This window comes from Lagopus leucura, unplaced genomic scaffold (genome assembly GCF_019238085.1).
Source record: "Lagopus leucura isolate 7727_CA_CO unplaced genomic scaffold, USGS_WTPT01 Super-Scaffold_100014, whole genome shotgun sequence".
In the NCBI taxonomy this organism is placed as follows: Eukaryota; Metazoa; Chordata; class Aves; order Galliformes; family Phasianidae; genus Lagopus; species Lagopus leucura.
Window position 1 is genome coordinate 459,611 of NW_024962268.1, and position 27,729 is coordinate 487,339.

General features: G+C 38.4%; 1 protein-coding gene across 3 annotated transcripts; it reads left to right on the forward strand.

Moving 5' to 3' along the window:
- Positions 1–633: 633 nt before the first annotated feature.
- Positions 634–27,729, forward strand: PUM3 (pumilio RNA binding family member 3). 3 transcript variants are annotated; one of them, XM_042875440.1, is made up of 18 exons: positions 634–727; positions 1,345–1,451; positions 3,276–3,458; positions 5,109–5,244; positions 5,950–6,025; positions 6,779–6,872; positions 7,065–7,131; positions 7,563–7,737; positions 9,311–9,414; positions 9,874–9,952; positions 11,095–11,193; positions 12,180–12,233; positions 15,261–15,341; positions 19,109–19,251; positions 19,870–20,092; positions 21,298–21,385; positions 22,980–23,070; positions 27,487–27,729. In XM_042875440.1, exons 2-18 carry the CDS (start codon positions 1,355–1,357, stop codon positions 27,614–27,616), a joined length of 1,920 nt encoding a protein of 639 aa, XP_042731374.1. In that variant the 5' UTR covers positions 634–727; positions 1,345–1,354; the 3' UTR covers positions 27,617–27,729. The 3 variants fall into 3 exon arrangements, with proteins under 3 accessions (XP_042731374.1, XP_042731373.1, XP_042731375.1); XM_042875439.1 differs by lacking the exon at positions 634–727 and adding an exon at positions 936–1,034; XM_042875441.1 differs by lacking the exon at positions 634–727 and adding an exon at positions 1,230–1,250.

A 27,729-nucleotide genomic window follows, 5' to 3' on the forward strand; every position in this document is an offset into this window, starting at 1 on the left:
GATGTTTGAATGTGTAAACTGACTGACTTGAAGTCTCTGGCTGACACTCAAAATGTTCACTTGCCTTATTCTGTGAGAGGTGTTTGTATTATAGCAATCAAGATAAATGCAGCAATGTATTTTCAGTCTTAATTGTCTTAATTCTTTGTAAGAAGCCACTAGAAAGCAGATCACTCAATTGATGTGGAGACCTATGTGTGGGCTTTCAAAGAGAGACACAGAGCATTTAGAAGCACACACTGTTTGTGTGTGACCTTTGGTTTGGGCCAGGCTTCAGACCACGATCTCCATTTTCATGTTATTTTTCTGCGCACGTTGTCAGCGTTCCGAGCTGTGGGACAACAGCTGCATAATTCTGTTCTTTTGTTCAGAATTGCTTCACACGCTTTCTCAGATGTATCACCATCACCATCTGCACAGAAAAAAAATTAAAAAAATAAAAAATCACAGAATCACCAAGGTTAGAGAAGACCTCCAAGATCATCCAGTCCAATCACCCATCCACCACCAGTATTTCCCCACTAAACCACGTGGCACATCAGCCTTAATTCATCAAACAACTTCTCTCAACTCAGCTGAGCGCCTTACGGGAGGCGTTAGGAGGCGCTCTGACTTCCCCTCACAACCACGCACACCGGTGAGATAAGCGCGGCTTTACGGCCACGGACCGCAGCCGGAGGGCCCCTCGAAGAGCCGGGCGCGACCCCGCAAGGCCAGCACAGCTGAGGTAAGCAGGCTCCGCCTGCCGTCCTCCCGCACCGCTGCTACCCCTCATCGCCGTGCAGTAGCTTATAGGAGCTCGGTCACGCCGAACACGAGGCGAGCGGGGACGGGACGGATAGGGAGAGCAGAAAGGCGCGCCACGCTTCCGCACGGCGCTTTACGGTCCTGTTACGACACTGTCGCGCGACATCATTCGGGAGAGCCATGCCGGTGGCGCGCGCCGCCGTAAAGCACGCCGGCGGCAATAGCAAGCGGCACGTGTGAAGCGAGAGACCGCGGGCGGGACAGGGAGGAGTCGGAGGAGCCAGGAGGTAAAGCCGTCCTCATTAGCGGGGCTGCGGCGCCCACCGCTGTCCGGGAGTTGGGTGCCGACAGCGGGACTGGCCGTGGGGATCGGAGGCGGGGCTGTGCGGGCCTAGCCAGCCGCGGCCTCACTAGCCGAGCTCGGAGCTGGACTGCGGGCGCCTGCCGCGCTCTGGCGGCGGCAACCGGGGACGGGCTCAGCGCCGTGCCGCCGCCCCAGGCAGGTCAGGGCCGCCGCGGGAAGGGCTCGGGGTCGTGATTCGTTGTGACGTTAGCGGCGTAGAATTGGTGTAACGCTGTTTCTTTCTCCGTTTGCAGTGTTGTCGCGATGAAAGCCTGGAATAACAAGAAGTTTCCAGGAAAGAGCGGGAAAGGACCTCGTGGAAAACAGCTGCGTGGAAAACGAAAGTTTAAGAAAGATGACGGTAAGGAAGCAAAGGCTTGCTCGTGAGAGCTCTGACTAAACGATTGTTGTACGTGTGAACTTTATTTCTGTCTTGACCAAATTGATGACCTTTTTTGATGAAACGGCTGGCCCAGTGAACTTGGAGAAAACAGTGCCCGTATTCTGATGGGGCTTCAGTAAGGCACCATCTCCCATGAGATCCTAAGATAAGCTGATCAAAGTACTGGATGAGCAGTGAGGTGGGTTGAAAACTGGCACAGTGCTGAGAGCTAAAACATGGTGATCAGTAGTGTGAGGTCTGGTTGAAAGCCAGTGATGAGCAGAGCGCTCTAATGTCTGTACTGAGTCCAGGACTGTTTAACATTTTTGTTAGCGTGGTTGATGGATTAGAGTGCACTCCTAGTAACCTCGTGGGTAACATAAGCAGGGAGAGTCACTGATTCACTAGTAAGCTGTGCTGTCATCCAAAGGGACCTGAACAGACTGGAAGAATGAGCTGATGGTAAGTTGGGTGCAGAGTTCTGCAGATGGGGAGGAACAGCATCAGGACATGCTGTGGCCACCCCAGTGAAAAGCTGTGCTGTATGGAAGAAGTATTGCTGTTCCAGTTGGCAGTAAGTTAAACTATGAGCCAGCTGTGTGCCCTTGCAGCAAAACAAATGAGTGATATCCTGAGCTTTGTTAAGCAGTGTTGTCACCACATCAGGAGGCATGCTTCTTCAGCTGCTGTCTTAGAAACACTGAGAGTCCTTTTTCTACTTCTGGCCTCCCAGTAGAAGGAAGATGTAGGCATACTGAAAAGAGACCGGTGAGGGGCCACCATGATGACAAAGAGACTGGAGTACCTCTGCTGTGAAGAGAAGCTTGGAGAGCTGGGACTGTTAAGCCTGAAGAGTAGAAGTGTCCGAGGGGGTCTTTTCAGTGCCCATAAATACTGCAAAAGACAGTGCAAAGAAGAAGAGCCATGGTATTTTCAGTAGTGCCTGGACAAGAGGCAGAAGGCAAAACCTGGATCACAGGAGGTTCCATCTGAACATTGGGAAGCAATTCATTACTGTGCAAGTGACAGATTTACCAGAGAGTGTGTGGGATCTCTTTTTTGGAGACCTTCAGAAACCATCTGGACTTTGCACAGGTCACCCTGCCCTGGGTCACTCTATGTGAGCAGGGGATGGAGCAGATGGACCCAGAGGCTCCTTCCAAGCTCAGCCATGGTCTGATTTTGTGTCACATTCAAAGCTATAGTAATGGTGAACAATTAAAACAGTTTGGAAAAAGTAAAGCTAAAGGATTGTAAGCCCTTCAGCTGTATTTGGTTGAGCTAAAATACTCTTGTTAAAAATATGAAGTTGTTGATGTTTTTTCTTATTCTGGTCTTTGCTTTCCTCCATTTAAAAAGCAAGAATTACTAGAGAGTTGAAGCCATGTTGTGCAAAGTGCTATGGATTAGAATTGGGATAATATGTTATCTATGCTATCTAACATATTCAAGTATGGTCGGAACTGATGTCAAAACAGCTCTGACCATAACTGTGAAGAGGCAATTGTGGCACTTGTGATTTTGGTATCCTTAATTCAGATTAATCCTTTTTGTACCTGGGCCTTTATGTTGTAGATTAAAAATAGTGCTTGGACGAGGCAAAACTTTCTGGGAAAACTGAGCAGGAAAGGGGGACTCATGGACTGAAATAAAAATAAAAAATTAAAAAAAAAAACAAAAACCAACAAAACAGTACGTTGTGACAGGGTAGTCTGATTCTTGTTTTAAGAATTATTACTTTGAAGCAACAATGGTTCTAGGGTAATATTTTAATTTGTGGAGTTTTTTTTTTTTTTTAATTAGATTCAGTTCCTTCAAAGACTTTTCATAGTAAAAGAGATAAGGAGGAAAAGCCTACATCCATTTCCAAAAAGCCTGTGAAAGGAAATTTAAGACCTGGAAGAGCTAGTGTCAAACAAGTCAAGAATAAACAGCAAACAGAAAAGCTTGCAAAGAAGAGGAAATATGAGGATAGCACAGAGAGAGGTGAGTGGATCGACTTTTTTTTTCTTTTTTTCTTAGGGCTGACTTAGATGAAATTGAGATTTTTGCTATGCCCTTTATACTGGTTTGTCTTCCTCAGCCCTGATCTTGTAATCACTTTTTCCTAATTGACTCAGTGACTCCAAGTTTGGATTTAGTGTCTCCTGTGTAATGGTTTATTTCTCTTGATTAAATGTGGGCTGAAGTCATGAAAACCAGCAGTTAGTTATGAGCTGTCTTGAAGTCGAATATAAAGGTGCAGTATTGAGTTTAAGTAGTTCATATGCCATCAGAATGTGGAGAAGGACCTGGGGGTCCTGGTGGATGGTAGGTTGGCCAGTGTGTGAGCCAGCAGTGTGCCCTTGTGGCCAGAAAGGCCAGTGAGTGACATGCAGAATCAAACTCTGTAACCCAAGTGAGATTACAAAGCAGATACAGTTTATTCAGTGCTGTGCAGACTCCAGGTGTGAGGGGGGATAGATCACCTGACTTGCACACCGTCAGGAAAAGTCATGCTCCAGATATAGGCCAAGCTAATACATAATCAATAGTTTTCATAGAATTCGGGTGCACATTCGTTACACCTCTGAGAGTTCGTTAGCATGCAGACCCTTCCCTCCTGCACGTGCACAGTGGGTTGTGGGATGAAGACTTGTTGTTTTCCTCAGGAAGGCTTCTGACCATTTTTGCTGTAAACTCCTGGCCTTCTGGGGGGGCATCCCCCCCAAACTGGTTCCTTCTTGCCCTGTGGACATGTAATCACTTCCCTGCCAAATGTCTTCGGGCTCAGACCCTTATCTTTATGGCCTTCATCCCCCTCACTATCCCAGACCCAGTGTCTGCCATCCCTTATTTTCTAACAAGCTCTACATTCCTGTTTCTGTAAACTATCTCTAACTATGCCCCTTCACCCTCCTTATTGTCAATCACTGTGAAGCTTTCTTGCCTTTTTACTTTCATTTGTGGGGCCTGTCTCACCTTTCAGGGGCGCTGGGGTGCATTAAAAGGAGTGGGCCAGCAGGTCAAGAGAGGTGATCCTTCCCCTCCACTCTGCCCTGGTCAGACCTCACTTGGAGTATAGTATCCAGTTCTTTGCTCCCCAATATAAAAATAAAGAATAATAAAGAAATTTGTTGCTTGGAGTGGTGAGGCCCTAGCTCAGCAAAGCTGTGGATGCCCAATCCCTTGAGATGTTCAGAGCTAGGTTGGATGGGACCCAGGGCAGCCTGATCTAGTGGATGGCAGCCCTGTCCATGGCAGGGGGTTGGAACTGGTTGGTCTTCGAGGTACCTTGTAAAGGGGTGTAAAGGATTGTATGGAAGAGCCAAAGGGAGAATTCACTGGGTCTGTACAGTCACAGAGTGGTAGCTATATCCAGGGTCAATGTTGAAGCTGTGAAGATGTTTGCAGTGCATCCTTTGAGTGAGCTTTGAGGAGAAGAATCATTGTTTGCCTTGTTCTTCTGCTATTCTAAAACTGGAAACTACCAGCTTAGCATGTTTATGAAATATTTGTGCTGGGAAAATGCAGACAAAGCTCCTGGCACATTAGGAATTGAAGTCAAAGAGTTACTGCAGCTCACACTTAAAGGTTTCCCTTGCTCCTCTCTTCTCAACTATAGAAAATAAGTGTTTCTGATGTTTCTGTTTTCAGAGTCAGATTCTAAGAAGCCTAAATGGAATGACTTTAAAAAGAAAAAGAAGGAGTTAAAGCAAAGCAGGCAACTTAATGATAAAAGTAATTATGATATAATTGTAAAATCAAAGCAAATATGGGAGAGCGTGAGAAGGTAATGTTTTTTTTTTTGTCTTTCATTGTCATAAGTTGGAGTACTTCCTTTTGGTAACTTTTGTGAACCTGTGTTTTCACTGTGGAACTGTCTTGAAATGACACCATTATATGCAAGTCTTCAGAGACTTCAAGTGAAGTGTCATCTTTCATCATTATAGAAATATCTGGATTTTTCATTTGTAGACTAAGATGTTTGAGGATTTGTCTTGTCTTTTGAACTATCAACCACACATTTTAGTCTAATCTTGCAGTTGGATAACTGCAAGCTTGTTGAGGTTTTTAGTGTTTTCTGGAGGGTAGTGTTCTTTGGCAAGTGCAATTCAGGACTGTGGCCTTATGACAGAAAGAGGAGTTAATTTTGCTGTGTTGCTCTAATTGCATGTTTTCTACAGTTGGCTGTAAGGCACGTAAGGATCTTCTGTATCTTAGTGGCACTAACAGTTCTGATTGCAGAATTGAGTTTCTAGGCTAATTATAGCTGTTACTAAGAAAATGGCTTTGAAGTATGAATATCTGGTTTGGTTTCTTGGCACTAAAGCCACTTTATTATGCCTCAGCTTTAATTAATGGCAGTGTAAATGTGGATTAGCAGGAGCTAATCTCATAATATGTTATAATACCTTGCTTTTTAACATTGAGATAGAACTGCATCAACCTGTGAAAATGCAGTTTCCTTAAGGTTGCTTTACTTCTCTTCCTGCAGGAAGAAATGTGATAAGGAGAAGCGGGAAAAGCTGATGAATGAGCTACAAAAACTACTTCATGGAAAAATCAAAAACGTAAGGAAAGCTAATGCCATTAACAAATGCTGTATAACCTGCAAAGTTCACAGAAGCTCCTTTTAAAAATGGTGAATTGTTTATATAATTCAGTACCAACCCAGTCTCCCAAAAGCTACAGAGAATGTTATTTTAGCTGCAAGTCTTTCCCAAAAAGAAAAAAAAATAGGATTGCAAGGCTGATTTGGCTCTTAGATTTGAGGACAGTAGTGCAGGGATGCTTTGCCAAGTCTAAAGAAACTAATTGAAAGTGAAGTTTACAATCAGCCCCTCAGAGTTCTGGCTGTTGCTTTATGGTAATGCACTGCAGAAGTATTGCTTTGATCCTAAGCCAAAAGAATGCTTTGGTACAGTTAATTCACGGAATATGTGAATTTGCCTGGAAATGTATGTTGCTGCATCCTAGAGTGGTTCTTGATATGCCATGCAGAACTGAAACTGTTTGGTAACATTCATTCTGAAATTCCATAGGACACAAGTGAAAATGAGTTTTTATTCAGTACTGAATATTTCATGTATATAACAGGTGTTCTTAATTGTCACCAATTGCAAACATTCTCTGTGTTGTTTTATAGAATATTTTTAAAGTAATAAAAACACTTTAAAAATTAGTATGCTTTAGCAGGTGATTATTGTAATCGGAATTATGTGCTGCATGTGGCATAAAGCTCTTTTGGAGATAAAATGTAAAATAAATTTGGTGCATAGTATCATACAAATGCTCTAGAGTAACGGAACATTTCTGTCCTGCAGCTAGCATTTGCACATGATTCAACTCGAGTGATCCAGTGCTTTATTCAATATGGTAATGACAAGCAAAGGCAAGAGACATTTGAAGAGTTAAAAGGTATTTTTTCCCATCTGCCTTTTACCTGTATGATTTTGTGCTGTTTTCTCATAAGTACTGTTAACTTTATGGTGACATGATGTGTTATTCCCAGTGAGGTCTTGAAAGGCACTACAAAACCCAAAGCCATTACTTACGTGTTGATATAAAGGAAAATCAAAGTGAGCCTATTCTTTTTCCCTTTTTTTCTAGATAGCCTTGTGGAGTTGAGTAAGTCAAAATATTCCAGGAATATTGTGAAAAAGTTTCTTATGTATGGGTGAGTATGAAGTGAATTTGCTTATTTATCTTGCATTTTTGATTTCCAGCATGAGTGTTAATCTTTATCTATTAAAATCAATGATGATTTTAAAAAAGCTATGTCTATGGGAATGTGTTTGTAGCAGTGAGTATTTGATATTTCCTATGGCTATTCTCTTTTTGTCAAGAAGTGTTTCAGGAAATTATCCTTCTGTAGTTATCCACAGGTTTCTTCTCTTATGTATCTTTGATCATCCTTTATAACTTTTGTGGATGCCTGCCTTTCTGTACATATTTAATATCATAAAGATTATCCGCCCTGTTGCATATGTTTCTTGGTTTGTTTGCTAATACTTATCACCTACATAGGTTTTCAGAAATGAAGCTACTGCTAGATTATATCCTCCCTAATGTTTCAAGTACTGCTATCAATCTTTCCCTGTGAAACAGGACAAAACAACAAATTGCTGAAATAATAAGAAGTTTTAAAGGTCACGTGAAAAAAATGCTCCGTCATGCTGAAGCATCTGCTGTAGTGGAATATGCATATAATGACAAAGCCATTCTGGAACAGAGAAATATGCTGACAGAAGAACTATATGGAAATACTTTTCAGGTTTACAAGGTGATTTATTCCTTTTGTTTTAAGGTATTCTGTCATCCAGTGCCCTGTGTTACTGATACCTCCCTTGTGTACAGTATTCTCCAGTAAAATTCCTTTCTATGTCCAAATGCATTCTAATTTATCATATGTAAATGCACGAGTAAATTGCATATTTCTGCTATAGGTTAAGATTGTATTCTTCAGCTTGATCTACGTGAAGTACATTCATGTACGAGCTTTTTCTGCAGTCCAGTGTTTATCATGGAATCATAGAATGGCTTGGGTTGGAAGGGACCTCAGGGGTCACGAAGCTCCAACCCCCCTGACACATGAAGGGCAGCCGGCCTCCATATCTAATATTAGACCAGGCTGCCCAGGGCCTCATCCAACCTGGCCTTGAACACCTCCAGGAATGGGACATCCACAACCTCTCTGGGCAGCCTGTTCCTGCACCTCACCACTCTCTTGGCTTAGCTGGAGTTGTTACAGTGTCTAGCCTGAAATAGTCATCCTTACTGAGATAAGATTGTGATTTAATTCCCCATCAATGCTGTAGATGGCTTCTACATTAAAACTATCTTATACTGTGAGAACTGAGTGTGAGCGAGATGCACTTGTTTCTGTACACAACATGCAATTTTGGTTTATTTTCTTTTTCCAGTGAAGGTTTGGATTGAATCCAAACTCTTGAAATCATTTAGATGCATATACCTTGCAGACAGTGGCAGATCTTTTTTTTTTTAAAAAAAAAAAAGTACTACCTCCTTTCTTTTGACCTAGTGTTTCTTTTTCCCTGCTGACTTACAGATTTTTGTTCCCTGTTAATAGAGAAATAAATATTTCCTACTACGTACAAAATTGTTTTCCCCAATTATTAACTACTTCAGAGTGACTTTTGTACCTCACTTTTTTTTCTTTTTTCTTTTTTTTTTTTTTTAGAATTTTAGAGGGTTTTAACAACAACTTCTGAACTATATTGTCATTTTTATTTCAGGTTATCTCAAGCTTAATTAAAGCATTTAACAGCACTTTAACAGAAAAGGCTTACTTTCTTTGTTCATGGACTGTAATTTTTCTGGGAGTACACAACCTTTAGAAATTAGGTTTTACAGTGCACGCGTTTAAACTAGATGCCAGCAAACTTTAGTATATAGAAGATTTATGTAGTATTCCTTTCCCATGCTTTTCTTGGCCTGGAATTTCTTGTACCTCTAACTTAGTTCATTGATGTATTACCCTCTGACATCTATGTATGCTGTCTTGCAAAACTTTTCTTCAGAAACACACTGCCAGTTTAGTGTGATTTTTTTTACCAGGTACCTGCCAGCCTCATGAAGAGCTGGCTGTAATTGCCAGAAAACAGCTCAGGCTATAGAGGTAGCTTTGTTTGCTCATAACAGTTACACAGACCTGTAGATGTATTTTTGTGTATAGTTTGACATGCACAAAGTAGCTACACTGATAGTTTGCAGACATTTCATTTTCTTTGTGATATTGTTAATGAATTGCTGATTGACAAGGGACTATAACATTTTCTATGAACTCTAACATTGGGAAGGGTATAATTAAAACTCTGAATGGATATTCATTTCAGACACCACTCGTCCCAACACTGGATAAAGTGTTAGAAGCTCAGCCTGAGAAGAGAGAGGCCATTCTAGATGAAATGAAGCAGATACTTACACCAATGGCACAAAAGTAAGGACCAAAACTGACTTACAGGTGTCAGTCTAGTATGCATCTGTTTGTTTTTGAGATGGTGATACTTGTATATAGATGATGTATAAGAATAACACTGCTTCTCTTTCACCTTTAATATTTCTGCATTGGGTAGCAAGAAATGATGATTTTGTCCTTAGCGCTGTGATAATATCTTAAGTTTTATGAAGTACCTGCCCAAATCAGTTGGTCAAACTCTAAAGAATGCGGTGTGCCTGAATAAACTTCTTGAGTGGTCTTTAAGATTAAAATATCTAGTTTGGTTTTTGAATCTATTGGTAGAATTTCCCACACATTGTGAATACATCATACATGTCTTATGAGTTTTCTGCACACCATGCTTTTTCTTTTTTTGGAAATACAGAGGAAGTAGTGCTAACATCTGCTAGAACTGTTGCTTTTGGAGGGCTTTTACTTAGTTCTTCTTTCCAAATACAGAGAGGCTGTGATAAAACACTCACTGGTACATAAAGTATTTTTGGACTTTTTCACTCATGCTCTTCCAAAACAAAGATCTGTAAGTATTCTTTCATTATATTTTGTTTTCTTTTGCTTTTCAATGAAATAACTTTAATTATGTTGTGAAAGCGTTGCCTCTAAAAGAAAATATACTGAAATGCCAGCCTTGTACATCTGATGATTCCAGATGAGTAACTGGGGAATGGTGTTGTATGAAGACTTAGTTACAGTGAGCTTTCACATTAATGCAGTGGTATCTCACCTAGTTTGACCTGTCTCCAACCACTGTCCATTATCCTCATTCTGCAGCTCAGCGCCATCTAAATCCAGGCCATGTGGAGCTTTCCATACTTACTGTGTGTCCCCTGTTTTCACCTAGACTGAGCTTGTTGTGATGAACAAAGCCAAAGATAAGAGTAGTGAGGTAGATTATTCATGGCCTAGTCTAAATCAATATTTCACCTAATTCAGGATTTTTGAGTATAGTTTTCTATAGTAATTCAACAGAAAATAGTTGTGAATTAACAATGCTCTTCTACTTCAAGAGGAGTAAGAATGTGTCTCTTCTTTGTTTTTATTTTTGTGCGGTCCTGGTATCACTGGAATAATCTTCTTGTGCAAAGGGTGGTTTGTTGAATTTAATTCTGTTTTTGTGCAAATGTCATCATTTGGAAACTCTTTTTGTAGAGCTGTCTGTGCCTCTGCACATAACTAGTGATGACAGTTATGTGAATGAGCACTTTCTAGGGACTTTTGATATTTAAATGACTTTTAGTTCTTCATATTCTCTCGCTGATGTCCTGTGTGTATAAATGAACTGTATGCCCTCATGGTTGTTTTTTTCCCTAAATTAATAGTTGTAGTTGTCTCTTCTAATATCTGTCAGTTCTGAGAACCATGCTGAGAATTTTCACTAATGGGACAACAGACAAGCTTCTATGTACTTCATAGTACTACTAGTACTATGGTACTAGTTTAACACAGTAGGTAGTGTAGTTTTGGAGTGGGCAGACTTGTGTCATTTATAGACCTTGGTGATCTTTTGGAGGCTACTTTTTGTAAATCAAGGCAGTGAGTAGTTCTGTAGGGCTGGTAATATTCTCTGTAGTGTTGTGGGCAGAAATTGTTTTGATGTCTCCATGTGAAAAATTCCACAGGTTGTTCTTTTTCCTTTTTATTTGATCACCTTTTCTTCTTCAGGAAATGATAGAAGCTATCAGAGAGGCTGTCATCTACCTGGCACACACTCATGATGGAGCCAGAGTGGCAATGCACTGTTTATGGCATGGTACCCCCAAGGTAATGTTTATTTGCTTTCTAGTTGAATTTAGGCCCAATCTGCATTACTGTTCACATAGGTTCTTCTATTTACAAGTAGTCCTGTTTCGCTTACATAGGCAAGTGTAAGTTGTGGAACTTGAGAATTGGATGCTATTGTGAGAATTCGTGAAATGGAAGCATCTACTTTTCCTTTCAGCAGTATTTTTTGGCTTAGCACATAAAACTCTTACTAGCCATTCATTCATCCTGCAGACTTCTTAATGCAAGTGGAATTGGCAGTAGGAAAATGATGATAAGAAAGAAACAATACTTGCTTTTAAAATATCAAGACTTTAAAACAAAAAAAAAAAAAGTAAGAACTGTTTCTGCTGACATGATTTCTTGAAGTTCTTCAAGGTGTGTACCATCAGTTCTTGTAAATGCTGTAATAACATCTCAATTTTTTTGCTTAGCAAAAAAAGCAAATACCTTTTTAAAAAAGAATTTGCTAGGTACTGGAGATTAGTGATGTATCTAAAAAAGACTGAGCAATGGTCATAATAGCTGAAAGGAGAACCACAGAGGAAGCTTTCTCCGAAAACAAATCTTGCTCTGAGGGGTTTTGCAAGTAGAATCTCTGCTTCAGAGTTTCTGGTCATATTGATTAGGCTTCTTTCCAAACAAAGAGTTGAAGAGCATTCCTATTCTGTAAGTAACTGACAGAAAATAAGTGGCTGTATGTAGATTTTTTTTAAGTTACTTCTTTTTGGGATCTCCCATTCCTGGACTAAACATGTAGATACCTCACAGAATGTCTCTGAGACTGTAGTGAGACTGTAAATTCAGATTTAACCCTTTGCATTGTTTTTTGAGTGCTGACATAGTACAAATGTTGTACTTCAGTGACTATTTTTAGTTTTAGGAAGCAAAGTGGAAGTTGTCTTTTTGAAGGAGTAAATAAAAGCACACTTGTTCAGACTTACTGGCATTATGAGCTCACTTGAGTTTCCTTCCTTTTTGGATAGGACAGAAAAGTTATTGTGAAAACTATGAAGACATACATTGAAAAAATAGCTACGGTGAGTGTTCATTAGTTATAAATAAAAATATATCAGAAATAACTATTGTATGATTAAAGGCTGATATTTTTTGTGTGTGTGTACTGCGCAACTGGAAGCAGCTATGAGATCCCAGAATTAGATTTGCAGTAGTGATGGTGTAGTAAATAGTCTGAAATAATCAGCAGCTTATACTAGTATATTTGAAGGCACTGAGAAGCTTTATTGTGTGCACTGCATGCAGTATTATTCCTTCAGGCAGCAGAGTAAATTGTAATTCTTTCTACTGCAGTGCTTTGCTCTTTAATTCATGTATAGGAGAATTAATTGTTTGAGACAGAAAGAAAGCAGGTATGTTCAAGCCTATCTTTATACTTTGTTTTTATACTACTCCTTGGTCAGATTGTTGTGACTGAAATACTTCCTCTTCTAGATAGAGATTAAAATTTAATACGTGCTGGGGATGTCATTGGTAAGGTTATTACCAAAAACCATGACACAGATTTTTAATTGTGGGAGCTTCAAAATGAACTAATCATGAACTGATATACAGTGGAAGAAGTCTGTATTTACTTTGTGTAAGAGTCATAGAATCAGAAAATAGTTTGGGTTGGAAGAGACCTTTGTAGATCATTAGGTTCCAGACCCCTTGTCGTGGACAGGAATACCTTCCACTTGACCAGATTACTCACGGCCTCATCCAGACTGGCCTTGAGCACCTCCAGGGATGGGATGTGATTGGCGATTGGGGCACAGAGTAGCAGTTGTAGTTTTGGACAGCACTGTTGTTACACCTGCAAAAAAAATAATAATCTCTTCTTAGATTTCTTTCCGTATGGATGCTGTGATGTTCTGTTTACTAATAGCATAGTCAGTAGTCTCCAGGCTTTTCTGACCATGCAACCCTATCCCCACTATGTACATTTATTTCTTAATAATATACAGTATGATGTAGTGATATAACAGATACATAATAACATACACTTTTTAAAACTAAAAAAGATGAGAAATGCAATTTCAAAAGTATCTCTTACTTTCAAATGGTACAAGAACATTTTTCTCATACCCCAGTGGATTGTCTTGCACACTCGACTTTGAAGACCACTGGCCTTAGTAATGTTATCTGATTTTTCACATACCAAAAATATGTGTGCAAAAATCAGAAACAGGTTGAATATCAGTTAAAACAGTTTGGGATTATTGAAGGTTTAGCATCACCCTCATATAATCTCACTGACATGCAAATGAATTGGGTTCTGCCTGTGCTGTGTAGATTTGACTTTGCTAGATATGTGCTCTACAGAACTATAGTATCTACTTCATTTCAGTTTTAAGCAAATGCACTGCAGAAGACTTTTCGATCTCTTCCAGGATCTGGTTGTTAGGGCTTATTGGGATAAAGCCCTGGAGAGATAGGTGTCCCAAAAAACTTGGCTGATACTCAAGGCTCACTTCCTCTGCTCTCGAGAGCTATGTTCCTAACAGTGAGAAAGTTAGACAAAAATGTCAGGATGTTTCTTTTCTCTAAAAGAAAACAAGAGACCTATTTACGTGGCATATAGAGAAAGCTGAAGTGCTGAATTACTTTTTTTTTGCCTCAGTCTTTACCAGAAAGTGTTCTAGCCACACTCCTCAAATCCCAGCAAACAAAAGCAGGGACTAGGAAGAGGATCAGCTATAGAAGAGGATCAGCTTTGAAACCATTTATGGAACCTAAATGTTCACAAATCCGTGGGACCTGATGATTTCCATCCATGAGTCCTGAGGGAACAGGAGAATAAACTTAGTCAGCTGTATCCATCATATCTGAGAAGCTGAGGCACTCCAGTGAAGTTCCCCGTGACTGGAATTGAGAAACATAACCCTATTTTTAGAAAGGGGAAAGAAGGAATACTTGGGGAACTAAAGGCTCATTAGGCTTAGCCCTCTGCCTCCTGGAAGCTGTGTCACGGCACATAGGATAGAGTGATAATTGGTGACAACCAGCATGGCTTCACTAAAGGCAAAAAAGTTTCCTGAAAATTACCATCCATGGCAGAGCTTACAGTGTTGGCTGATAAGCATATGGTATCATCTGCTCGTACTTGTGCAAAGCATCCTTGTCTCCAAATTGCAGATACATGAATTTGATGGATAATCCACTGGGTAAATAAGGAATTAGCTAGATGGTCACATTCAAAAGGTGTGGTCATCATCTCAGTGCCCAAGTGGAAACTAGTTGCTAATTGTGTTCACTGCTGGGACCACTACTACATACCATGTTTGATGGCAACCTTGACAGTGGGATTGAGTGCATTGTCAGCAACTCTGCCAACTCAGCAACTCAGTACTAAACTGAGAGGTGCAATTGACATATTGGAGAAGAAGAGATGCTAACTAGAGGAATCTTCTTGGCTCAACAGATGAGCCTTAGTGAATGTGATTCAGCAACATCAAGTGCAAGTGCATGCATCTGTGCTGGGGCAACCCCAGATGTGAATACAGGCTGGGCAGAGAGCTGCTCTGCAGAAGAGGCCTTGGTGTACAAGTGGATGAAAAGCTTGACAACACCTGGAAGTGTGATGCAGCCTAGAACTTGCAGCCTAGAAAGCCAGTGATGACTTTGACTGAATCAACTTGGGCCAGGATCCTTGAGGCTTTGGGCATGTTGATCTAAGTAGAAAGTGTCCTTACCTATGACAGGGGTTTGGAGCTTTTCCAACCCAAACCATTTCATATTTCTGTGAATGAAAATCTGAATACAGCGTGCCAGCAAAGCAAATCCTATGATTTCAGGTGATGATTATACAATTGTATTGTATTGTTAATATCTAGCATATGATAAAGCAATATAGCAGTGTATAATGACAGATCAAATTTATCTACATTTTTAGAAACAGGCTTCTCTTAAGCCTGGATTTCAGGTTTGTTCTGACGCAGACAGAATTAGCTTGTATGCTCAGGTAATGTTGAACTGTCTTAAGTGTTGGTTCAAAATGAATTATTACAAAATGAATTGTTCACAGAAATCGACTGTGTCACTGAAGTTTTCTGTTCCCATCCTTGCAGGGTGAATTTTCTCATTTGGTTTTGTTGGCAGCATTTGATTGCATCGACGACACTAAACTTGTGAAACAGTTAATTATAACTGTAAGTAATTATTTTTTTCCTAAAACACAGGCATTATCTCATTTTTCATTGTACAAGTGTATGACAATAAGAATCCATCCACTTCTTAGAAATCATTTAAGCCCTTTCCAACTTTATTTCTTTTTGTGTCACTTTTTTCTTGTCATAAAAGAACTCGGCATTTTCTCTGCATTTACTTATTGAATTTGAATTTAAGTTAGATTAATTACTTGCTAACAATTGTACATGTTCATCCAGACTACGGAATGACTTGAATCTCTTTAAATTAAGAAATGTCGTCATAAGTTTAAGCTCTCCTGGTATGTGTGCTGCTTTGAAAGTAATGCCTCCAACTTTATTGTGTTCACCCATGATGTCAGATGGGATGTTGGTGGTATGGCAGAACAGAAATATGGCAACGTGTTTGACTGTAGCATAACAAAACTTTTTACAAAAATAAGTACTTGGGACTCTTGGTTGGATGCTGAAGCCATAGGCTTACATTAACTATCAAAGCTTGACATTTTACTCAGTGTGTTGATAGTTAAACGATAACTAATGTTTGGGATAAAAATCCTTGAAATATTCATCTAGTTTCTAAAGTGGATATAGGCATCTGAAACATGAGAGCAGTTCAGCTGTTTTGCAGCAACTGCATATAATTACACAGTAAACAAAAAAAGTAGTATAGTCCTGTCTGCATTTACTTCCTTTTGGAATGTCCCATTTGCCCACCTTCTTTCCAAAAACGAATTTTCATAAAGTATTTTTACTTAAGTCACATTTACATGCAATTCTTACTATTACTATAAGATGTTTTTACTGTTTTCACACTGAGAAGAAGGGCTTTATAATGCAGAACTAATTCTAACATGAATAAAATAATATTGATATATATATATTATATGTATATTGTAATGTGCTCATAGCCATACTCATGCAGTGGGTTTCATCACATTAATGATACATGCGAATTGAGAGCCAGTGGCAGGGAGTTAAAAATGAGGGAAATGCTTTGCATGACACTGTCATGAGAAAATGACAAGGCTTGCTTTGTTTTTGCTTGGAACTTTGTCAGGAGATACTGAGTTTGTTTACCCTACCATGGAAATTCTTTTCAGAGTCCCTTTCTCTAGTGTGGTAAAGTGAAAGCATCTCACTGTGGAGGTGACTTGTGATTCTCCATTATACAACCTGTGATCACAGCTGGTTTCCAGAGTCCACTGAATGATTTAACAACGTTGGGCAAGTTCCAAACAAATAGGCCCTAACAAATCAAAGCTATCTTTCATCAAGATCACTGATGAACTTCTGTACGGTGTTTCAAGCGCTCTGCTATACAGAGGGTTTATTAAATAAGATACTATGCTTGGTTTTATCTTCCACTATGTCACTTAGCATCTGAATACTCTGTATCTTTTCCACCACCTGAAACTTCCTGATGATACCCCGGATAGCTGAATGTTTGCTGTTTAGTCATCGTACTGGACAGAGAAGTAAAGGAGAGCGTGTGTAGGCAACTTATTCTTGCACAGAAGTAGCTTTTCTGGCCAGGAAAAGGAAAAAGACATCAGGGAAAATGAAAAATTTCTCAAATGAGATCAAAACCAGCTCTTAAGATGGGGAATGAGAGCTAGTGTCTGACGAAGAGGCAGAAGCATGAAGAAATCAAACACTGAAGTATATTCTATAGAAGAATTGAGAATGTAATATTTTCTTTAAAACAAAATTAGTCTCTGAAATACCTTTTAAACTTATCTCTCTGTCCATACTAAAAGCTGAATGAATGTGAAGAAGACAAAGACTTGTGGAAGAAAAAAAGCAACACTTGCCAAGTCTTTCTTTTGTGTGTTTTTATTTTTCTTATGTTATAAAATGCATTGCTCGTTATACTGAAAGAATGGTTGGGAATTTTTTAGGTAGAGGGAGAATTGCAAACTCCTGAAAGCCTCAAAGGAGAGTCTTTTCTTATAATTTCTTAGCTATGTGGCCTTAATCCTGGATCAGATAATTTATATTGCTTTAAACCCTCATATATGATTGGAATTATATATTGAATGCTTGTCAGAGTTTAGAATTCAGGCAGATTTCAGTGGGTAAGCTCTTGCTGGGAATATTCTGAGCAAGTATCGTTAGGGAGAAGATTCCATTGAAAGGAGTGCAGTTGTGTCATTTAGAGTTTCTGCTTCTATAGCTCTGGCACTGAAAGCAAGTAAATTCTGTGATTAATCAGTCACAAAAATAGTGGGAGAAATAAACTTTTGCAAGATTTAGAGATAAATGTTTTTATTATGTTAATTGACTGTGTTATAGCTTGATTTCTTTTGTATTTGCTTGTATTAAACTTAAGTATTTTATTTACCTGTTCTAAGTTTTGAAATACTTGAACATCTGTCATCCGTGTAAAAATAACTACGCACAGATCTAAATCTCAGTGTACACGCCAAGGAGAAGGGGTCTTCCCCTTTAGACACCCTTTCTTCTGGGTTGGAATGTGAAGATTGAGTTAAAAACTAAAGAACTACATGAAGTGCTGCATCCAACTGATGCTCATTACAGTTTATGAAGATTTTTACCATTTCCTGCCAGCTTCTAGCCACCTGTCCCTTTCTCTTCCCTCACAAAGGAGCTGTGTCAGGGGAGGTTCAGGTCAGATGGTAGGAAACTGTTTCTGATGGAGTTCAAGAAGGGTCTGCAAAATATGGATAGTCCTGTGTGAGTCACAGGTTGGACTTGATGGTCCTCGTAGGTTCCTTCCAATTCAGGATATTTTATGATACGATATTTATGATATTTTATTTTATTCAAAGGCAACTAACCAGGCCTAGTGTTTATTGGGGGGACGGGGGGGGGGCAGAGGAGGGGGGAAGTGGTTTAAATCATATTATCATTCAGTTCCTTTTATGAGCTGTTGCTGAAAGAATTTTCAAAACGGTGGGGGTAGAGTGGTGAAGGGGTTTTTAAGGGCAGAGGCGCATAGAATGTGATGGAAGTGCCTAAAGCCACGTACAGTCCTCCTCCAATTTTTAAACTGTTAGCGTTTATATGTACTTTCAAAATGAATAAATTGATAGTATACAGAATTCTGAAAGCACTAGTGTAAAAGCACTGCTGTCTGAAGGAGTCTTCATCAAGAAGGGGGTAAAAATGCAAATACGTACAGACTAAAACAACACAAGTATTTCTTCTCAAGCCCTCTCACTGTACAAGGGATGAGGTGCTCATTCTGAAGTTTACAAAATGGTTATTGCCAGCCATCAGCTAGTCTTTGGGGAAAGCCCTGTGCTTTCTGCTAATGCTTGCATAAACTCCAAGTAATGCTGATGGTGCTGCCATCAGAAGTTGGATTTGTTCTATTAATGGAATCTTTTTTGCTGTTGGGTCTTCCCTGATCACTTTAGGATGTCCCTTCTCAAGGACTGTCTATACAGCTATTTGAAAGTCGGCATGGTATCAGTGATCACTGTTGGGTGATGTATAGACAATCTTTTGTATGTTTGGTCTACTGAGGTTATTATTTCTACTCAAATCATGTCTGTACACAATTATGATGTACCAGAATATGTGTTGCTGTTTGTACTTGTACGTATTAATAAACTTGATTCATAGTGTTTTCTAATCAGTGACGTTGATGAACCTGTCTTAAACATTAACATTTCTTCCATTTCTTTAGCTTATGGTATGTAGTTTTCCTTTTCTAAGCTTTGCATTTGAAAAAATACATAACTACTGGTGGCTCAAAACTACTATTTCATTAATGTTTTATTGCTGTTTATTCACTTCTACAGGAATTAAATGCTTCCCTGGCCAGTTTAATTTCCAACAAACATGGAAAAAAAGTCTTGCTGTACTTGCTAAGTCCTAGAGACCCTGCACATTTTGTTCCAGAAATCATCACACTTCTGCAGCAGGGTGATGGAAATGCCCATAGGTAACTGAGATATGACGTTCTTTTTCCTAGAGTCCAGAAATGTTCGTGCAACTTTCCCTAATGATAAATTTAATTTTATTGAAATATATGCAATAATACATTATTTACGGTGTATAAGTGTTATTATTATATATCAATCTGAAGACCTTGCTTTTCTGTTTTTTGTTTAAAGTTTGTATGTGATGATTGTTTGAGTTAGGTTGTCTGCTAGACCTTTAGATATAGCAATAAAAATTTAAAATTAATGTTTTTTAAGCCGCTTATCTTGTACTGATATTGATTCTTGTCAGGTTTTGAAGCTGCTAGAGTTTTAAAGTGAATTGTTTAAGCAGGCTCTCTCAGTAGTTGCAATTGCAAAATGAATAGCCAGCAGATGGAGGTTAAATTACCATTGTTAATGAAAAACTTACTCTTGTGAAGTTTAATGACAATTTTAGGCTGTATACATTCTTACTCTGTTTTCTCAAAATGTGTGCAACGTTTAACTGAATGAGGAACAAGGAAGAATAATTATTTTGATCTTTAACAATTTTTAGCTGTCTCAAAGAACGTGTATGTTCTGATTTGATGTGCGTACAGAGCAAATCTTCTGCATTAATTTGCTTTCTCTTTCATCAGTAAGAAGAATACTGAAATCCGCCGCCAAGAACTCCTGGAAGCCATTTCCCCACCTTTGCTAGAGTATTTGCAAGAACATACCCAAGAAGTAGTAATGGACAAAGCTGCCTTTGTCTTGGTTGCTGACATCTTAAGAACAGCTACTGGTGACATTCAGCCCACACTGAATGCAATTGCTAGTTTAGCAGCAGAAGAGCTGGTTCCAGGTGGCCGTGATGGGCAGGTAATGTAACAGGACATAAGACCTTGACATCTTGCAGTGCATTTGCTTACTAACATGAAGTCTGCGTATTTTTTCCTTAATGTAAGAAGCCAATGGACTTCTACAATAAACTTGTACGCTACAAGTTTTCTGACTTTGTTTTCTGATATGTTCCTTTAATAACTTATTGTGTATGTAATAATGAAGGCTTGAGCTAGAATTTCATCTGAATTGAGAAGCAAAATACTTCCTGGTCTTGAATTTTCCAGAACTAATTTAAATATTCTGTGGGAAAGTAGCTGACAGTCATGTAACACAGGCAGTTAGTAACTTCTTATAGTTCATTTAGCTATTTACGCTGAGAATGACAGGGGCTCTTAGCTTTCAGGAATGAATATATTCATGCAAGGGAAGATCGTAGCTAATAGCTGTTCCTGCAGTATGACTGTCTCTTCAAAACATACATGGGAACCTTTCCACTGTTTTGCTGAGTTAAAGTCAGTGACAAAAGTCTCTGTAGACTAGAAAATGGAAAATGTTATGTAAATAAGATGCCCTCCAGATTTCTGTAGTTTTGCTGAATTGTCTCAGCCTCCCTGAATTTTGTAGTGCCCCTCCCTCCATAGTGCCTATGGAAAATGGCAATAGAGGTACTTCAGGTACGAACAGAACTATCAAGACAGTTTATAGATGGAGGAAGAATGTTAAAAATATCACCCATTCTTAACAAATTAACTAGATTTCTTGCTTCTTTGCCACCACCGTGAAATGTGGGCTTTACACCCGGACATACTAGAAGAAGCACCTGTCTTTAAGCTCTTGTTTCCAAAATCACTTACCTCTGCTTCTTAAAATACACATTTGTTATAATTATGGTATAATGAACTAATGCTTTCTCTGATTTTCTGTGAGCTGTACTGTGGCGACTTTTGGAGTCTATGAAAATAATGAAAGTGTAGATCTTTTTGTAGAACAACTAGAGATTCTACTAAATAAGCATTAAGTGCTGAGAGTGGTGGATATTAGCTGATGAAGAGCAGAAAATACAGTTAATACTACTGAAAGTTAGATGCTGCAAGGCAGAATAAGAACAAACTGCTAACTTTCAAAAAATATTCAGATATTTGCAAAGGAAGAAATAAGTAAAGCGTGCAGGCATTATAATATAACTGGATTTTGAAATGTCACTGAATAATTTATTTGTGGGTTTTTTTCCCCTTTTAAAGCTTCACATTGCAGAGCATCCAGCAGGTCATTTAGTGCTGAAATGGTTAATAGAGCAAGATGAAAAAATGAGAGAGAGTGGGAAAGAAGGTATGTTAGAAATTTAGCCTTATTTGATCAAATTTGTACTTTTATGTTATCTGTAATATAGCCTAAATAAGATTGCTCTGTTTATTTCTTGTAAACATATTAATGAAAATTTTATCTTTTAAGATCATTGATTCTGTCTTTTTTGCTGTTGTGAATTGTGTTTCATGGACAGAACATAAAAGGCACATTTTTCTTCTACAAAGCAAGTACTGATGTGTAGTTTGCAGATTTGAGTTTACTGCGTACTTGGGCAGTGTTACTTTCAGTGCTTAAAATATTTTTCTTTGCTCAGACTCACAGCAATTTAAAGGATAATAATAGAGATGGTAAAGCTTTTCTGACAGAAAGACTTCTTTCATTACTGCTTGTGAGCCAAGCTGTAATCCATACTGTGTTCATTAGTGCTGCTGAGGTACCACTGTATGACTATTCCTACAGTAATTCCGGCACAAAAATAGGACATCTTTGCTGTTTTATATCCCAGAAGGCAGAGATTGGGCACAGATGTTCTCATCTTAATTTAGCTTTTTGGAACTCATTTTATTATATAACTGCAAAATCTTTGTATGTGTATCACCATATACGAATAGAGATTACTTTTTCTCCTATATAAAAAACTTGAAAAATGAATGGAGGTGGATGGTGTAGGGTAAACAAGAGAGAACTTCTCTTGTGCGTAGAGGGCTTTTTCTTGTGGAATTATCAGACCTGAAATACCGATTAATAATTACTGTGTTCAGCCTTCTGCTGTTTCTTTGAAAAATGAGAGATCACTGGGCCTTATTAAATGTTTCTGAAAGGAGGCTGTTTTGCTACTTTTTTTTGTAAGTGAATTATTGGATACGTTCAAAGATATGTTTTATCTGAACATCTTTTGGAGACTACACTAATTGATATTATGATGGTTACATGACTTAATTTATGTTTGCAGTATATAGTTTCCACTTTAAACGCAAGTTTTTTACTTTTTGTTTCTTTGTCTTTCACTGAATTATGTGTCGTTAAGTTCTGTTGGTGTGATTTTATGGCATCAGCATTAAAAAACAACCAAATTATTATAACGTGTGGAACAGTGGAATAAAAACTAACCTGTTCTTCATTTGGAATTCTAATCTGAAGTGATACTGAGAAACAGCATCAGTGTTTGAGTGCTGAAGTTTGGGGTACCTTTGGTTACTTCCTCTTAAATTTGCCCAGCTTACAAATTGTAAGATAATTCACTCTCAAGTTCAGTTCTTCAAATATGGCTGTGTACCTGTGGTGTTCTTAGAGGTATCTTATAGATAGCCTTTGAAATCATTTGAAAAAATTGAAAAGTAGATAATACTTTACACTAGTAAGCTGTCACCCAGTGTTGCAATTGGCTAAATTTTAAGCAATACTTCTAGTATTAGAAGTATTAGAAACTAGTCAAAAACCTACAGACCTATCAGTGCATTGAATTATTTTAAGGGATAATAACTTCATGAACACATAGAGGCTAAAAACTGTTTGCTTGAATTGCAGTTGGAGAGAATTTTTAACTTGCTTCTTTATATAAGGGTACTATCTTAATTTTTTTTTTCTCCCCCTGCCCCTCTTCTGTGTTTTAAAGGCTGCTTTGGAAGAACATTGATAGAATGTGTTGGTATTGAGAATTTGAAGACCTGGGCAGAAGTAAACCGAGGTGCCATTGTTCTTTGTTGGTATGTAAGGCTCATGACTATCTGTTATTAGTTCTTAGTATAATTTCTTCAGCAATTATCAGTTGGCACTATGCTGGCAGAGATTTCATTTTTTTTGCCAGTGGTAAATCTGCAGTGGAAGAAGATACTGCAAAAATTCAAAGCTGCATTTCCAAGGTTTCCAAGGGTTTTTCTTTGAGCTTGGGCATCTACAGTTCTAGGAAGCTACTCAATATTGGAAAAATAATAAGATTAAAAAATTAATTTTAAGTGTACCTACCATGTATTTACAAACACAAAAGGCTTAAAGGAGGATTCCACAAATAGCTACATTAAAATAGCTTACCCTGAAGTACCTGTGACTGGGGTCAGCTTGCACAAAGTGCAGATTCTTATTTTATGTAACTTATTACTGTGTCGTGATGCCTTAATCATGGAGCCCAGGTATGTTTTCATAAAAAGATAAGTATTCAGAATAGATCATTATAAATGATGAGCTGACTGGCTTGCAACTTGGAATTAGTTAATGATGCAGCTCTAGAGATCAAAAAGAGCACAAAAGAATCAGATTACTATCACTTCATCATATGCCAACAGTGGTACTAATTGTTGCTGTTTTCACACTGTAACTAAACATTAGTGTCAGGTCATGGAAACTGAAGGTTTTGCCTTAAGACCTACTCATATAGGCTTAGTCTGAGGCAGAATTGGCAAACAATTCAAACAGACAAAATGGTTCTGAAAATGAAAACACCATCTCCCCTTTTCCACAGCTACTCCCTCTCCTACAGTTACTGTAGGTTCCTTGATGTTTGCTTTCCATCTTTCTTATTATCTTTGAGTGAGGATACTTTGACATTCCCACACTTTTGCAAGATGAATCAAAAGGTGTTTAACTAATACGAGTCTTACTGCTGAAATCTGAGTTTTATACTAAGTTTATTCAGTCATTGCCATTCAGATTATTTCTGAGAAGAAATGGTATTAGAACAGTAGTTGCAATCCAGATTAAAAAACAGTTTACACAACATCACAGTAGTCTTATAGATCTGGCTGTAAAGATAGTTCTGTTCATAAAATTGTAATGCTTTCTTTGCCTCTTGCAAGTTCAGTACATGCATCTAAAGCCTATAAGTAATCTAATCCTCTGCACAGATGTTCAGTAGAGATTTTTATAAGGCCTGTGCAGTGACAGTGTATTAATGCTTGGACTTTTTGCTCTAACTTAAGACTGAGGAGAGTCATTTAACACATAATGTTGCTGGTTTATGTACTAATATATTTTGTTTGTCCAAATAACATTTTGAACTAAGTTGTGGAATTTTTTCCATTAATCTTACTTGAAGAGCTGTTCAGCTGTCTGTGTGAGAACAGCTTTTCAACAGCTTTTGAACACTTCTGCAAATATGTAAATACTTGTTTTGTGTTTATTATAGAAGACAGCACAGAACATGTGTTCATGTATGTTAATTTATGCAAATTTATCTTAGGAATGTGAACTTTTACCCCTCTCTGGTATGACACATGTCACTAAAGGGTAAAGATTTGACAGGTGCTCTGTTACCAAGTAGGGGAACTCATCCCCTAGACTATCAGTCAGACACTTTTCAGAAAAATTGAACCTCGCCTAACTGGATGAAGAGAAAGCATTTGTGAGGTGTGGTTTTGTTTTGGTGTATGGTGTTTTTATTCTATTTTGGAATTTTATTTTCATCTGAATCCTTTGTAGTTTGAAGTTCTTTTTTTTTTTTTTTTTTTTTTTTATTCTATGTATTAAAGTAAAGAGGAGTTATCTAAATCATACTACAATGATAAATCTAATTTAGTCAGTATTCTTAATAAAATCATTGCTTTCTAATATAAAAAAAAATACTGAGGTCCTTTTATCATGAAGGAACTCACATCTCTCTTATAGAGGTAATTTACAGATGCTGCATGTTCTCAAAACTGTAGTTAATTTTTGCTCTGTCATTGCCTTTTTTGCATATCAAAATTTCAGAACTGCCCATTCAGTCCATATGAAGCTTATGGCTTCCTGGTCATTTAAGCACAGTGACCAATTAATGTGCAGCTTGTTGAGTGCAGTGACCTGCTTAGATACCTGGTACACTTCAGACACCAGCCTTCCACTGCCTTATTGTTTTTGACTTTTGTAAAAGAATTTGGCACCTATTTCTTGCCGAGGACAAGCACAAAACATGGGAAGCATCATAAGATTGTAAGAGAGCTCTGCAGATGTTACAGAAGGGCTTACTGTAAATCAAGTTTTGTACACAAAATGTCATAGGTGCTGTTTTCCTTATATTTCTGTTATCTCTGCTCAGTATTTTTTGAATTTGTGAGTGATATGTTTCAGTGTAGGTACACAAAACTATTTATTCATTCTCACGTCACTTTTTTTTTTTTTTAATTGTAGAATTTTCTGTCCATACATAGACATCTGCTTACCAGAAGAACTTTAAGGGAAAATAAGACTATATTGTCTTCTGGCAGTACTGTGAGACATGCAGATGTTTCACATTAAAAACAGTGTCTTGAAATATCTGTAGGTACTAGCAGTTTGAAAGCAGCTTTACGTATATTCGTACAGATGTTATCAGATGAAATTCAAGTGACTTTGCTAAGGAGACAAAACAAATCTCTCCTTAAGCACCAGTAATTTGTTGTCTGCTTTACTCAGTTCAGCTTGATATGTCTACTGCTTAGAATCATAGAAGGATGTGGGTTGGGTGGGACCTTAAAGATCATCTAGTTCCAATCCACCTGTCATGGGCAGGGATGCCTTCCCCTTGAGCAAGTTCCCAAAGCACCATCCAGCCTGGCTTTGAACATCTCCAGAGCTGGGCCGTTCACAGTTTCTCTGGGCAGCCTGTTTCAGTGCCTCATTGCCCTCTAAGTAAAGAATTTCTTCCTCATGTCTAATTTAAATCTGCTCTTTTAGTTTAAAGCCATTACCCCTGTCCTGCTTTCCCTGACAAAATGTCTCCTGCTTTGTTGGAGGCCTCCTTTAGGTACAGAAGGGCCGCTAAAGTCGTTTTTATAGAGTATGAAGGAAACATGGTTTTAAGTATCTGTATATTTAAGTCAAATAGAATAATTGTGAGGCTTGTAAAGACTAATAGCATCATGCAGCCTATTTGGTACCAGTACATGTGTGTTTCAGTTTGCTTCCAATGATAGTTTATTTCATACGTGTTCAACATAATAGATTGTCTGAGCCACACTGAGTGAACAAGAATTGATTGTTTTGGGCTGTATATACTTAGGCTGCTCTTAAAGTAATGCCTCCTGCTTACTTTCAAGGAAGCTACAACAGATACAGTGAGCACAATAACTGTTTGATAGAGCACATTTTCAGCAGCAAAACACTATTTTTCAACATAGTCACCACCATTAGCTATACTTTTTTTCTGCAGTGGTGTGAGGTAGAAAGTAGGCTGCAGGTTGGACATACCTGGTTTATTTGGTTGCAACTTCTAATGCTGTTTTGGATTGTATATATGGATTGTATAAAATAGTAAACTTTTTAGGCAGTGTTCACTCAACATTTTGAATTGGCAAACTATGTGTACCATTCTTTGGTATACGTAGTACCAAAAGTGCAGCACAGGAAGTTCCACACAAATGTGTGCAAGAACTTCTTTACAGTGAGGTGACGGAGCACTGGAACAGGCTGCCCAGGGAGGTGGTGGAGTCTCCTTCTCTGGAGATGTTCATGACCCGCCTGGACACCTACCTGTGTGACCTGCTGTAGGGAACCTGCTTTGGCAGGGGGTTTGGACTCGATCTCTGGAGGTCCCTTCCAACCCCTACAATTCTGTGATTCTGTAATTCTTTCTACTACTTTATATTGTAATAAAACATTTCACTACTATATTTAAACACTACTACCTTGAAAGAAGGGGAGAGAAGGACAACTGAGGTGGAAACACAGAATATTATGCTGTATATTATGCTATGTTCTATGGTTTATTATGGATTTCCTCTTTTCTTATGAGGAAAAGTTAGCTAGGAAAGATAATCTTTTTTTCCTTGAAGGTAATGTCTAGTAAAGAACAGACCTACTGAGTTTTTGAGTCTTGCAATAAAGGAAACACAGAATATTAAAAGTACTTTATTAAATGTATTTGACTACATCCATTTTTACTATCAGCATTGCAAGAAAGACAGCAATAATGGGAGTGAGCTTGATACTGGCTGACCCAAACATGGGCTGACACTCTTGCCTGGCAAGGCTGTACAGAGGAGGGCTGGTGCAGCTGAGAGAAGTCATTATGTTCATGCTTTTTGAAAGTTTTACATCTTTCTCTAATAGGTCAGGGCGAACTGTTATATTCTGTTGTCTCTTAGTTAGTCTCCGCATGTGGACAATTTTTCATATGAACTACATATTGACTTTTGTCATCTTGTTATTTTCCCCATTGCCTCTTCTTGTAGCCTTCTCCGAAGCACTGATCAAAAAGTGACAAATGCAGTCAAAAAAGGACTGAAAAAAATTGTTCCAAAGTTGAAGCTGAATAAAAATACAAAAGGAATAGAAGCATTGCTGGAGAAATTGACTTCTTAGTGTACACAAAGCTAAAAAGATCGGTTACAACTATGCAATTAGCTGCCATTTGGTAAGATTTTTGGTCCATGTCTGTGTTCTAAGCTTTTGTGAATTAAATCATTTTGGAAGCA

What these genes read in the sequence shown, in the direction of transcription:
- PUM3 (XM_042875440.1), top strand. Translation starts at nt 1,355, where the DNA reads ATGAAAGCCTGGAATAACAAGAAGTTTCCAGGAAAGAGCGGGAAAGGA. An exon ending in GACATTTGAAGAGTTAAAAG is followed by an intron (nt 6,873 to 7,064) that starts GTATTTTTTCCC and finishes CTTTTTTTCTAG; the next exon opens with ATAGCCTTGTGGAGTTGAGT. An exon ending in CTTACACCAATGGCACAAAA is followed by an intron (nt 9,415 to 9,873) that starts GTAAGGACCAAA and finishes TTCCAAATACAG; the next exon opens with AGAGGCTGTGATAAAACACT.